This window comes from Alosa pseudoharengus, unplaced genomic scaffold, assembly GCF_046254945.1.
Source record: "Alosa pseudoharengus isolate Yale_2024_CS ecotype anadromous, Long Island Sound unplaced genomic scaffold, YU_APseudo_1.1 YU_APseudo_1.1_scf_17, whole genome shotgun sequence".
NCBI classification, from domain to species: Eukaryota; Metazoa; Chordata; class Actinopteri; order Clupeiformes; family Clupeidae; genus Alosa; species Alosa pseudoharengus.
In genome coordinates this window covers 22,407,924-22,421,089 of record NW_027468640.1, presented here as the reverse complement: position 1 = coordinate 22,421,089, position 13,166 = coordinate 22,407,924, and the positions used below count along the sequence as shown (strand labels likewise).

Below are 13,166 nucleotides of genomic sequence, written 5' to 3'. Positions count from 1 at the left end.
CATGAGCACTGCGCCTATTGCATTCTACTGTTGTTAGCCTTAAACCTAGCTCACTCATTATGCTAAACCACATCTCCCTCCATTGGAAGAGCAAGCTGCATTGAGCGTAATAAACTGCATTTAGAATGGCAAATCCATATTTCTAGATATTTTGGTGAAAGTAACTTAAAAGTAATGCAATAGTAGTGTAATGCCTTACAATTCAGAGACAGTAATATTATAATGTAACAAATTACTTTTAAAAGACAGTAATAAGTAATACATAATACATTATGATTTTGAAGTAACTTGCCCAACACTGGTTAACAGCTGTTTCATGAGGAAATTCACCAGGTGGCAGAACAGTCGACGTCCTTGCACACTAGCGATAGTGTCGAACATTATTAGCACATTCTAATAGCAAAATGCATTTTTTTCAGGCAGCCGAATTACCTAGAAAGACAATGCTATAATCTTTATAATATAGCTGAATGCTATAAGTTCATACTATAGACTGTATAGAACAGTTTATGGTTCATACAATTTAACGTAACTTGCAAGTCCATGCTAACGTTAACCTAAACTTACCTGCGCATCAAACATCTGCCGGTACACTTCTCCACTCGGGATGACCCGGGTTTCGGCCATCATCTAACGTTATCCGATATCCAAATTCCCACAAGAGATGACTTGTCATATTAGAGTAATTTGATCATGAGGTTAATCAGCTAACAGTTTGTGGAGTCCTCAATGTACTTGCCCGGTTTGCATGTCTATTCGCAGTGTATACTCGTTGCCATGTCGACGCTGACTTTGTAGCCAGACACAGTGAAGCACGTGGTTTCCCTCCCAAGTTTGTAATGCTGTGTGCTCAGAGCAGCGTTTCTCAAACTGGGTCGCGGAGACATGCCAGGTGGGGCGCGAACTGACGTGAAAAACAGGAGTTTTTTAAAAATTATTTTGTTATCTGTAGCCTGGGCCCAGGTAGCACCCGATGCGCAATGGACGCACTGTGTTATTCACAGGGAAGCGCTCGTGTCAAGGCAGCTTAGTTAGTCTCGACCTACATGAGATTTTGAACGTTGTTGTGAGTGGTGAATTTCATCAAAACCCGGCCCTTAAAAGCGCGTCTATTCTCCGCACTTTGCGAAGAGATGGTAGCTGACCAAAAGGCTGTACTGTTTCACAGCGAGGCAAGGTGGCTTTCCCGAGGTAAAGTGCTGTCGCGCGTGTTTGAGCTCCGAGTCGCCTCTTCTTGGAGGAAGAGCGCATGTTTGAATCTGCAAGCACGTTCACTAATGAACATTTCTTGACGAAGCTGGCCTATCTTAGCGATATATTTGATATATCTTAGCGATACATTTGAGTTAAATGTCCAGTTTAAGGCAAAGACAAGCACCTACCTCACCTAGCAAATAAGATTAGGCTACTGCATTCACCAAAAACACTTGAGTATTGGGACAGGCGCCTCGATCGCGACAGTATTATGCCTTTGAGATTTCTGAGCGAAATCGCTGAGACGTCTGATTGGGAGCCACTCTTGTGATCCCATGTATTAAACAGTAGGCTACATCACATCCCTGCAAAGTTTATTTCAAAAATATTTCCCAACCAGCAGTGCTCAGTATGACTGGATTATGGATATGGATTTAATGCAGCATGTTGGTATTTCATTGAATATATTGTACAATGCTGTAAAATAGCCTATGCTGGAAAACAGAAATATGTGTGTATCAGCACCAGCTGATTTTAACTCTGTTGAAGAGGATATATTTAGAACTTGTCATTATTTCAATAAATTTGACAATTTTAAGCTTGACCTACCACTTTCTTAGAGCGATGAGTGACAGGTGGGGCTCGAGAATGGCCCCTTGATCAAAGTGGGGAATGAAAGAAAAAGTTTGAGAACCACTGATCTAGTTTGTTAACTACCACAGTCACGAGTTGGGTCGCGATAGTCTGTCATTTTTAAAAAGTGGGTCCCCAGAAAAAAAGTTTGAGAAACACTGGCTCAGAGCATAGACAGTAAAAGAAAGGCTCAGAGTAGCCTATAGTCTTCTTTGATGTGACCCGATGTCATTTGTGAGAGGGAGTTTCAGCCAACTCCCTTTTGGTGTGTGACTCATCTGTGTACAGTGATGAAACCATAGCCATTAAATTAAAAGAAATGCAAAATCCTGTTGTTGGGGTCAGATAAAAATAATGCCTAGGCTGTTGTTGCTTGTTTTGATGAAGGCTGTTGTTGCTTGTTTTGATGACTTTGAAAACAGGTGGCACTGCCAGATAGGCCTAATTTGGGCATGTGGATTAGGTCATAATTATCATAACTATTAACCTAATCCATGGTAATTTTCCTGATTCCAGTCTTTTTTTTTTATCCGCCACTTGTTTCTGTCGCTCTTAATTGTCTTATCGACAAAAATGCCCCAAAAAGAACTAGCCGACTGTAGGCTATGCAATTTGCTGATGTCTTCAACTGTCTAACTTACCTCAAACACCCTAATTGCAGCCATTTTATGTGGTCTGCTGAAGTCACCGTCTACCTCTGTTCCTCTGAGAGACGCAGAAGGTCATTCCTTCAAATAGCAATCAAACTTTACACCTCTTTGCTGTATTAATCTGACTGATGACTGGTGTGATGTGACTTAATTACCATGATCTAATTTTTTTCTTAAACTTATTTTACTTTTATATTTGTGTTTGTTTACATGCAAAGGATGGTGATATTCCTACCGGTCTCACTCAGCTGTAGTGCCCAGAGTGAATGCTTAGAGACACTGCGTAAAGAAGACTATTCCGACAGCATTCCGAATCTGTGAATGTCTCAAAGTGCAAGGGTATGCTACCCAGATAGCAAAGGGGCGTTGAGGGGCGTTGAATCCACGTTTGTTTGAAGCGGCGGAGGTTGATTCAACGTGGATTCAACGCCCCTGTGCTATCAGGGTATGCTCAGAGCGATTGGAGTGGAATATTGTTGAGTTCAAGATCCACCAAATGTACTAGAAGTGGTCATCATATTGTCTGATATATTACTTGCCAATACACCTGCTAAAAGTTTGAGAAACAGGCAACGCACAGACTGACACCATCCACTGCAGAGTCAAGGAATGACACATTACATTGCATGTTTACCACCATTTAATAATAGAACAGTAAACATAACTCAAACATGCATAAATGATCAGTTGACATTAACTGTGTACTTTAAACAGGAAGCTTATGTCCCAATCTTTGTCATCCGAATCCATCCGTGTCACTATTCTCACTTCCACTGGTGTGCTCCAGCTGACATGGAGCATGTACATCAGCTGCGGGTTTTGCCCTGACAGCACGTTTTCTATTTAGAAAGAGATTTATGGAACATGCATGGAAGAAATAAACATAGATACATAAAATGAGTCATATAAGGCACAACATCTAAAAAAATATTATTACATTTTTAATCAACTGACAGTGTACAGGAAGAACTTTTCATTAAGTTTAACCCTTTAATGTGCACGCTATGCTTACCCATTCTAATGTGTAACATGGGTCAAAAATGTTTTATTTGCAATATTTTAGAAATATATTGTTTTGCATCCTTCAATATTCCAGATATCCATTAAGGGGCCCAATTATGCGTATCAATTTTATTCTATTGTCCAGGTATGTTTGTTTTGGGTGGATCTGTGGCCCAATTCCAAAGCAGTAACACATTTACAGGTCCCAGAATACAATCCTGTCACAGAGTGTTTCAGATAGAGTATAGAGATGTATAAACGAATAATGTGATTTTACAAGACTGAAGCATGTTAATCTCAAATTCAAACTCTAATTATTAAACTCGGCCTTGTTAAACAAGACACAGTTTTTAAGGTGTAAGATGATATGGTAGTGATTACCTTCTGTAGTAGAAATTTGCCCTTGGTCTACAGCTATAAGGCAGTTCTTCTTTTAACATCTTGTCCTGGAAAGTAAATCAATTTAAAACTATAAGGTGCAGAGGCTCAGTGATGTTCATGAAAAGTCTGAACAAGGATTCTCACATATGTAGGTTAAAAGTGCTATCGGATTTTTAGTTTAAAACTAAGCCAAGATTGAATTACATGATCTAATCCAGAACCCTTTTTTTTCAATCAGAAAACAATTTGATCCTATCAAAAAATCTGATCAAATGACTTTTAAACAACTGGACGGAGTATTGCATTAAGTATAGATACACACAGGAAAATGTAACAGACATGATTACATCACATCTTACTGTATCTTCATCTGCTTTCTTGTGTTGAGGAAGACCACCATCCTCCGTTTTGCAAACATCATGTTCCTCTGATGCTTTAGACTGTGATTCATTTTTGGCTGCAAAAACACAAATCAGTGCATACTGAAATCTACACAACCAGTAAAAATCCCTTTATATATTTTTTTTTTAATTGTTTCATGATGCACAAAGGTGAAACGGAAGAACAATGACCTTTAGTTAAGCCCTCTTCCTCACTTGTCTGGCTTCTCAACTGTTGAGCAAATGTAAAACAATTCCACTGTTATCATAGCTTGGTTATTAGCTACAGGAACCTTCCAGAATCATTCAGGGGAAAAGAAAGTGTGTCTTACCTCAAAAGAGCTTGCCAAGGAACTGTCCTCAAAGTCTGATGCCTATGGAAATCTGTTTGTATTATTGATGTACACACAAATTAAATATGTTAATACTGTATGCTTAATCAAAAACAGACACCAGAAGGGGCTGAATGAAAACCTGGTAAGTGCAGTGCTGTCGTCTTAGCTGGTTCTGTAATGATAGAACCTCTCCCTGGGTGCGCAGAAGCTGGACCTGCAGCTCATCACACTTCTCCCCCAGCTCACGGATCTGCTTGCGATACTGGTCCTTATCCTGAAGGTTTTGTGCAATCTCCTTGTGGTATTCCTCTCTAGTTGACATTGCCTATTTCAATAGAAAAAAACGTTTAAAATTTTTGGTTTTGCTAAGTTAGACAATGACTCGACAGAGCAGGACTCACCTTGTCTGAATACACTTTGTGAATAAAAGATGGCACCCTCAGTTCCTTTTAAAAAACTTTTTAAAAATCGCTCCACAGACGTTACGGCTAGACGCCTGTCTTCAGCATGATTATGGTGATTTAGCACCCAGTTGAGTTTACACTAAACTGTTGAGCACCCTAGTTTGATTATTTACTAATCCTGTCTGGCCCTGCAGCCTTTCTGAATGTAGCTCTTACCTCATCCTCCTTGATGCATATGGGTGGCATACGAGAGGGAGTAGGAGGGATGGCCAGTGGAAAATATTTCTCTAACCGTGTATACTCATTTCATTTCTCTGGGTTATTTTGTAATCTGTCATGCCCTCAGTATTTGTACATCCGTCAGGAAAAAAACACCTTTGCACCATCTGCCTTAACAATCCCCCTCCCATAATATTTTCCATACACATAGTTTTATTTTTATTTCACAGCCTTTAAACATCTGCTTGGCTGCAACTGTGTGCTTTTTCAGACCACTGAAAATAGGAACTTTCTCAATAAGTAGTGGTTCTAAGTTACATATTTCACAAATAATTAACTTATTTCAATCAGTTTTCTATGCTTCTTTGTAAAGATGGGTTCAAGTGTAGCCTGGAAAATCCAGACCCTGATAATCTAGAAAGATTAAGGGTCTGGCCACAATGTAATGGCCCAACTCGAGGGGCGGCAACAAGCATGCATTTAAAAATCTCACTGCACGCAATTGGATAACACTAGACCATGTTTACTCTGAATGATTTCGGACTTCGACGGAATCGGATAACACTACGACCAATGTGTACTGTCTTCCAACATTGCAGCGCTGTCTGTCTGTCTGTGTCAGGACCAATCGTCAAAATTTCGGTGTCCACTCTAGTTCATCCAAAACAAACCAGAAAAGGGACTCAAAGTGCTAAATACCGGAATTTCCCTTTAATTTCACCAGTGTTCAGACCTATTCTGAATTGAGAATTTGCTGTCAGTCAGCCGCTCTGCATGTATGAGCAAGAGGTGCATTAGGACGCAACAGTTCTAGCAACACAGTTCTGGAGAGGAGTGGCTACACAGTTTCTAGGGCTTTTTTTCTGTTTGCATTCGCACACAGTAGGAACTCTGAGATGACTAATCACACATCGTAACCCAATTATAACCTATATGGACATAAGGTACTGAAACGGTCAGCATTGTCATCTCATCACATTTCCATCTGTCCAGAAGGCATTTGTTGCATGACAGTAGTCAGTCTCTGTAGCTTTGTCATGCAGTTTTTATGTTTCATTTAATTTAATTAAATGGTCCTTTTACTGCCTTCTCATGCAGATCAGTCATGGTTCCTATGCACAAGAAGAAGATCCTACCCCAAAGTAAGAGCTCAAATAGCTATAGGAACTGTGGTCAGAGGAACTCTTTAATCACAAGGTCCATGCTGTCCAAATGTTCGAAATAAGGGGTTCAAGGAACTGTATGTTCTAGGAACTGCAAAAGTTCCAACAGTGCGAAGGGGCCTAATGTGATCAGTAAAACAAGGAAGAAGATTAGAACTAACAGAATAGAACTAAAAGCATACTACTTCCTCATGGCATATCTGTCTGGCAAGACATGGGTTAGTTAAGAGAAGAAGACTATTTCAAGACTATGTGAAGCGAAGAGATACTGCACTGTAGCCTATGGGCTAATGCATACATCATACAACTGGCTAAAATAATATGCTAATGTTAATGACAGAATTTATAGATATATACTAAAGTTGACAAAGCTTTTCTGTAGCTAGCCTAGTTCACCATCAAAAAACAATCTTGTCCACTCTACACATGTACACACTATAGTACACACATGTACTATAACAATGTGCAGGCTGGCTGAAAATAAAACCTCTAACACCATTAGCAAAGGGGATCTGTTGTTATACTAAATGTTGCAACCAAGACAAAATGTTTGTGTGGTAGAAATATTCTCTTGCAGTAGCACTTCATGAAACTGTAGGCTTTCAATTCTCAAATGATTGTTAAATATAAATGTTTACCTTATTCCTCTCCTCAATGACTTGTTCCATCTGCTTTAAAATGTCTTCCATGCGATCCTGGTACATTCGGGAGTCTTTCCTCAACATGGTATTCTTGAGCTCAAGAACTTCCTTCTCCTCAGAGTACTAGAATTAGAGCAGATAATTAGACATTCCTCCATCATCATTCCAAATTCTAAACTAAAAGGTAGATGAGGTCCATGTTATTAAGTCTCAATCTCACAGTTGTACACAACACAACACCATATTTTGATTTCAGTCCAGAGTTTGCACAATATGACCTAATAAATATGCATACTGATATAACTTTATATATATTATATTAACATAACTGATACAAAACACAGGAAAGAGCTGGCTGGCTAACCTTGCTGCACATCTGTTCAGCCTCCTTAAGCTCTTTACGTAATGTGCAGAGGCTGTTCACAAGCTCCTGGTATTGTATGTGAGCGTGCTGCTTGTAGTCTTCCATTACCTGACGGCTCATTTCTTGTTCATCAGGTGTTGTTGGTTCCTATAGTAACATACAGTAATTCTGACCATTATGTGGGGACATCCTTCTAGTATTGCTTAAAAAAAACTCCCATTATATGTACTGTATACAATTAAAGGCATGGTCAACCTGTCTAGTATGTTCCATCTCTTGAAGGCGTGCTGCGAGATGGTCATTCTCTTTCTGAAGTTTCCGGATTGTGCCTTTTTTAAGGGTAATTGTACGCTTGCGCTGGATCTCAGAGACACTTTCAGCATTCATCAAGTTGTGCTTAAGCTTCTCAATCTGGAAAAAAAATGTGAGTAGTCACCAAATTTTAAGTAGTAGAATAAGATAAAGACGTCTCATTCCCATTTCCATTACATGAGCTCACATAACATTTATTAAAGTAGGATTGTTGATGTACATGAACATCTGTAGTTACAATTACAATTTCTAGTTACAGTTAGTGGCCCAAACAGGGGCATTGTGCAAGCCAGTTTTTGGGGTGGGCATAATGAGAGCGGGGGAAACTGAGTTCCTTCCTAAGGAACAACAGTGATGCAATTGCCTTAAATTGGAAATATTCAAAGGCTTTCTGAAGGATTATTTTGAAACGTAAAAGATCCAGATATTAAAAATCTATGATGGCACATGCTCAACTAGCTTAAAAGGACACAACGCCACTGGGACCAAATATATTGAGGTTCTCACATTGAGTTGCAAGTCTCGGTTACTCATGAGTGCACCGTTTTTTTCCTCACTCAGCCTTGTGATATCATGCATCAGACTGTAGTTCTCATCCTTCAGTTGGCGCATCTCATCCCACAGACGGTCACGTTCCTCTCGCAAGCGTTGAACACGTTCCTTTTGTTTCCGGAGTTCCTTCTCTCGCACCTGCTGCTCCCTGACAGTGTCGTCTAATATTGCAATCCGCTTGGACGCCTCCTGATGTCGTCTCCGCTCCTCCTCCACTTGCTTCTGCAAACGTGTCACCTCGCTCATTAAGTACTGTGTAAGGCCCGACTCACCTGCTTCATCTTGGAGAAGAGACAAATGATGCTCTTGGTTTATAAGGTACAACAGTTACAACAGTTTTCCCATTTCCAAATTTCCCTAATTTTGATAATCCGTTTTCATTCCTTCTAGATTCCTGTTTAGTTCTAGTTCCACCACTGGGTTCATTAGTTTCAAATTAGTTTTCATTTCATGAATTCCATTTCTATTTAGTTTTAGGTTGTTGTAATTTAACCCCTGGGCCTGATTAAGGTCCCATTCGGTACTGGGGCACATGGATTCTGGAGGCCAGTATGCATGTATTCAGTAGCTATAACCACTAGGCTCATTTTATTTGTGAAGATAACTTTCTGTCATACATTACTAAGCCGCACAGAAACAGGCTGAAAATGAAAATGACCAGAATGTTTGTGTGAGTGTGTGAGGATGTAAGTAAGTAAGTAAGTATTTAATTTACATACTGTAGCACATTTTTCCAAAACAGTCACTTGTAATCACAAACTGGAAAATGTTAAATAACTGACAGAGAAAGGGAGTCCAGAGAGAAGAAGTTCTCAGTTAAGTAAAAAAAAAACAGATCACAGATAATTGCTGGGGAAATACTGTCTTGCATTCTTGCACAGTAATCCTCTCTTGGGTCATTGCTTACTGTATGTGAAAGTCATGAAAGAATACCATGGAACCACAATTGAAAAAAGAGGTTATGGTAAGTTATGCGTCACTCTGGCCATTTTTATATGTGTTATTGCTTCATAATTACATAATAACAACCACCAATTTATCATAGCGTTGTCATATTAATAGTTATCATTTATTTACAAATGGGTGGACCATTAAAAGCTGCTTTCTGACTCAGAGGGCTCTAAGGGCAAAGTCTTAAGTGCTATATATACAGTATATATTATATATACTGCCTAATGCGTCACAGTCTTATTTAAATATATGTTAACATATTTACATGCATTATTGTTTAAATCTGAATATTTGCTCGGTAAGAATAACCCTACACTTAGACAAAGATTATCAGAAACTTTTCTGCCATAGCCTGACGAGCCAGACCCACCTCAAGATGTAGGGTCTGTGAACTCACCATTGGCAGTGCTCAATCCGAGGGGCGGGATAAATGGTTGTCTTTCAAATTCCCTCTGCACGCAATAGGATAGCGCTACAACTCATGAGTCCCATGTGTTTTCCCACCAGCGGAGCTTGTTGGCTAGCTACTTGATCAAACTTTTACGAACTTAAAAAAAGCTTTACTCCAGTCGCGGTGTTTGCCAGGAGCAGCATCCATCTTCTTTGTTTTCAAGTAGCAGGGAATTCATGTGGAACCGTCACAACTCTGCCGTCATTATGTTAAGTCCGCCCACCGACTCTATACACGATGTGATTGGCCTGACCGAAGTTTGGTTTTTCCAGCTCGCAAGCCAACGGAGAGTTGCCAGACTACCCTGGCTGCGAATTACATTTGCTGCCGTTAGGGTTTGTCTAGATTTCTAGGCTAATTCGGCCAATGTTTAATTGCAATTTTGTCAGTTTTAATTACATCATGAGCATTAAATGTATGCTATTTTGCACACTAAAATATTGTTAATTACAAGTAAATATCATAAAGAAAGGTAACGTAGGTTGGATAATTATTATTAGTTGTAATTTCCCTGTATGTCCTGCTGGTGACCTCAGTGAGAAGTAGGCTACCTGTTACGAGGCTCTTAGACATTAACGAGCAGTCTAGACCAATTGTAGATCTACGCATGTTTAGACGACATTTTTTAGCAACGATGGTTTCGGGATAGTCTGCAAATCGGACGTTCGTAAGAGGGACTTTATGACCTAGGCTACTTAGGCTTCAATGCTTTGGGGGGAACCGGGCCCAGTGCTTTTGATGTGAATGGATACACACAGATAGCCTAGAGATTAGAAAAGAAAGATTAAGGGTCTGGCCATTAATAATGTAATGGCCCAACTCGAGGGGCGGCACCAAGCGTGCATTTGAAAATCTCACTGCACGCAATTGGATAAGACTATGCGACCAATGTTTACTGACTGATTCCAAACTTCGACACAATTGGATAACACTAAGACTATCACCTGTTTAGCACGCCTTTGGCCCGCTATACAAGTAACGTGCATCATTAGTCATTGCCAGAGGGTCTCGCAGAGACAATTCAAATTGTGCTCTTGCGAGAACTCTGGATTTTCCAGGGTAACACACAGAGACAGACCGAGAGATCTACTTGATTTCAATGCCCTCTGCCTTCTGGATTAATGTAATCACAAACAATATATGACTCCATAACCATGTAATCATGAAGTGAGGGATGTATTCAGTATGTCAGCATTGCTATTCACAGACAACTTTGCCAGCACAGTTTCAAGCAGTATGATGGATTATTTATACTAAAAGTGTTTACGACTACAACCACTTAAATTCAGATTAGCAATCACTCACCAACTAGTATGGAGAAGACACGCGCAGGCTCTTTCCCTGTGATCTTTTGATACAGTTGAGGATAGTCTATCTCCAGGCTCTCCAGGAACGCAACATACCCCTTAGTGCCAGTTCTTTGGAGAATATCAAGTAATACACCTAAAATCAAACAAAACTTAACATTTTTGACACAACTGAAGAAATGAGAGAACAAAATACCTCCAATCTCCATCAACCAACTTACCAACTTTTCGTCTTCGGATGACAAGATTGGGATCATTATAAATCTGCTCCTCATCCTCGCTGCTCAGTACCCGACACTGCCGCAGATACGGTGTGATTCGGGTTGGCTCAATGGTCTTGATAAGCAGAAGCCTATAATCTTCAAGCTGAGACCAGCAATCATCTTCCAGATCCAGAACATGTATAGTGTCTGTCATGTTCGATGTACCATAAGAGCAATACTGCCTGGTCAAAAGGTTTACTGCTATTTATGCACATTCAACATCCATTCAAAAGAAAACCAGCTGTAGCCCCAAAAGAGGAAGTGTAGATTTATTGGGCAAGAGTGGACTTCCCTTTAAAAGGTTATTTCTGTTTTCACATTTCCCTTCATGACAGTTGGACGGTCAAAACAATAAAGGCCTGTGAAAGACACCTGCTGACCCACTATGTCAATGATATAGTGAATGTGAGTAAACTTGATCAATAAAGAAATATTCATATTTAGAAATATTATCTGGTCCCCTCCACAGTTTTTGAAACCCCTTGTAAAAAAAAGTGAACACAAAACACCTTTGGGTGAATTAGCTGAGATCATAAAACAAAAAACTTTTTAGTGATACAAATTTATTCTGAGAAAAAATACTTAAAGGTAGATTCCTATGCCCTTTCACGAACATGCGCCTACCTAACTGGTTTATAGAGTTCAGGGGTCTGAGATGGCAATCAGAAGCTTGGTGGTAGGCTGGAGTTGCCCAATTGAAAAGGAAAAGGAGGGATTGTGGCTGGCTACTTCAAAGCTTCAAAGTAATTTCGAGCCCAAAAATGCAATAAAAACATTTAATTATGTAAATGAATAATGGTCAGAGTTTGTTATTCACTTGCTATCTACATTTTATCCTCTAGCATTAAGGGAAAGGTCATTCAACCACCTACACTATATATTCTTTAAAAGCCTACACTCAGTATGCTCATTAACACTAGTTTATTGTAATATTGTATAGGTGAGCCAAACATACAGCTTATATATTTTGCCTGTGATATGGTAAAACTAATGAAACAGACTAAATTGCATATTTCTTTAAAGTCTACACCTTCTAGACTATGCTTGTCACACACACATTGGCTTGGCTGCACATCCAGGATGTGGCTAGGCTGGTATCCAGGATGTTGCTAGAGGACGGTATCCAGGATGTGGCTAGGATGGTATTAGAATCTAAAATTGGAGACACCCTTATTGTAGGGCAATTCTTAAATTACTGACTTTGTAGCCCATCTGTGACATGAAAGGCCTATAGAATAATTATGCCTTGACTGTGCCACTTCTTATTGGTGAGCATGCACCTGGGAAGCACAGCACTTCTGGTACAAACATGGGTGGAAAGTTCAGTAATAGGAGTGTAAAGGTACATGTATTCGTATCAAACTGTTGGTACAGGACATTAGGTACAGTTGTGTACCGAATGCAGTCTTTAACATTAATCAACAATTGGCTTTTTTACTTGCTGGCTATGTTTGAATTCCCACAGAAACACTGTTTCAAAATACTATTCCCATTGTGCATCAGTGATATTTCCAGTGAGTTTAGGTTAGGAGTAGGCTACCTTACTGTACCGAAAATGAACCATATCGTGACTTCAAAACCAAGGTACACACCGAACCGTAAGTTTTGTGTACCGTTACACTAGGCTTGTGAAAAAAATCAGAATTATAGAAAGCGTCTCCATTAAATTAATTTCATTGAATTTCAATTATGCTTCCTTTAATTCAAATTCGATATGTAATGCTACATCCTGTTTTTGACCTAAATTCAAATTCAATAACTGAATTGGAATTTAGGAGTCATTCTCAATTAAATTCTTAATTTTGCAAAAGCGTGCCTTACACTCCAATCCATGTGCAGGACTAATTTATACCATCAATTTAAAGCCTGACGTCATTAACAGTGGACAGTGGTTTGAACGACGGAACTTGCTAGACCAAACAACGCCACTTAATAGACACATGTGTTACAAGGTTGTTGTTCGA

The 13,166-nt window shown here is 39.5% G+C and overlaps 2 protein-coding genes across 3 annotated transcripts in view; both read right to left on the bottom strand.

The window, feature by feature from the left end:
• The window catches only part of ccdc180 (coiled-coil domain containing 180), a 60,558-nt gene extending 59,931 nt beyond the window's left edge, over positions 1–627 (bottom strand). Inside the window, exon 1 of the mRNA XM_076288360.1 lies at positions 568–627. Within this exon, the coding sequence (XP_076144475.1) occupies positions 568–627 (60 nt within the window). The remainder of the gene's footprint in view (positions 1–567) is intronic.
• Positions 628–3,099: 2,472 nt separating this feature from the next.
• Positions 3,100–11,437, bottom strand: card9 (caspase recruitment domain family, member 9). 2 transcript variants are annotated; one of them, XM_076288948.1, is made up of 12 exons: positions 11,161–11,437; positions 10,938–11,075; positions 8,186–8,511; positions 7,622–7,777; positions 7,367–7,513; positions 7,000–7,125; positions 4,715–4,900; positions 4,573–4,614; positions 4,433–4,472; positions 4,208–4,317; positions 3,861–3,925; positions 3,100–3,316 (listed from the first exon to the last, which is right to left on the bottom strand). In XM_076288948.1, exons 1-12 carry the CDS (start codon positions 11,354–11,356, stop codon positions 3,214–3,216), a joined length of 1,635 nt encoding a protein of 544 aa, XP_076145063.1. In that variant the 5' UTR covers positions 11,357–11,437; the 3' UTR covers positions 3,100–3,213. The 2 variants fall into 2 exon arrangements, with proteins under 2 accessions (XP_076145063.1, XP_076145064.1); XM_076288949.1 differs by having other exon boundaries at positions 4,220–4,317; positions 11,161–11,436.
• Between the last annotated feature and the right edge of the window lie 1,729 nt (positions 11,438–13,166).

What these genes read in the sequence shown, in the direction of transcription:
- card9 (XM_076288948.1), bottom strand. Translation starts at nt 11,356, where the DNA reads ATGACAGACACTATACATGTTCTGGATCTGGAAGATGATTGCTGGTCT. An exon ending in AGATGGAACATACTAGACAG is followed by an intron (nt 7,514 to 7,621) that starts GTTGACCATGCC and finishes ATGTTACTATAG; the next exon opens with GAACCAACAACACCTGATGA. An exon ending in CCTTGGCAAGCTCTTTTGAG is followed by an intron (nt 4,473 to 4,572) that starts GTAAGACACACT and finishes TTTGCTCAACAG; the next exon opens with TTGAGAAGCCAGACAAGTGA.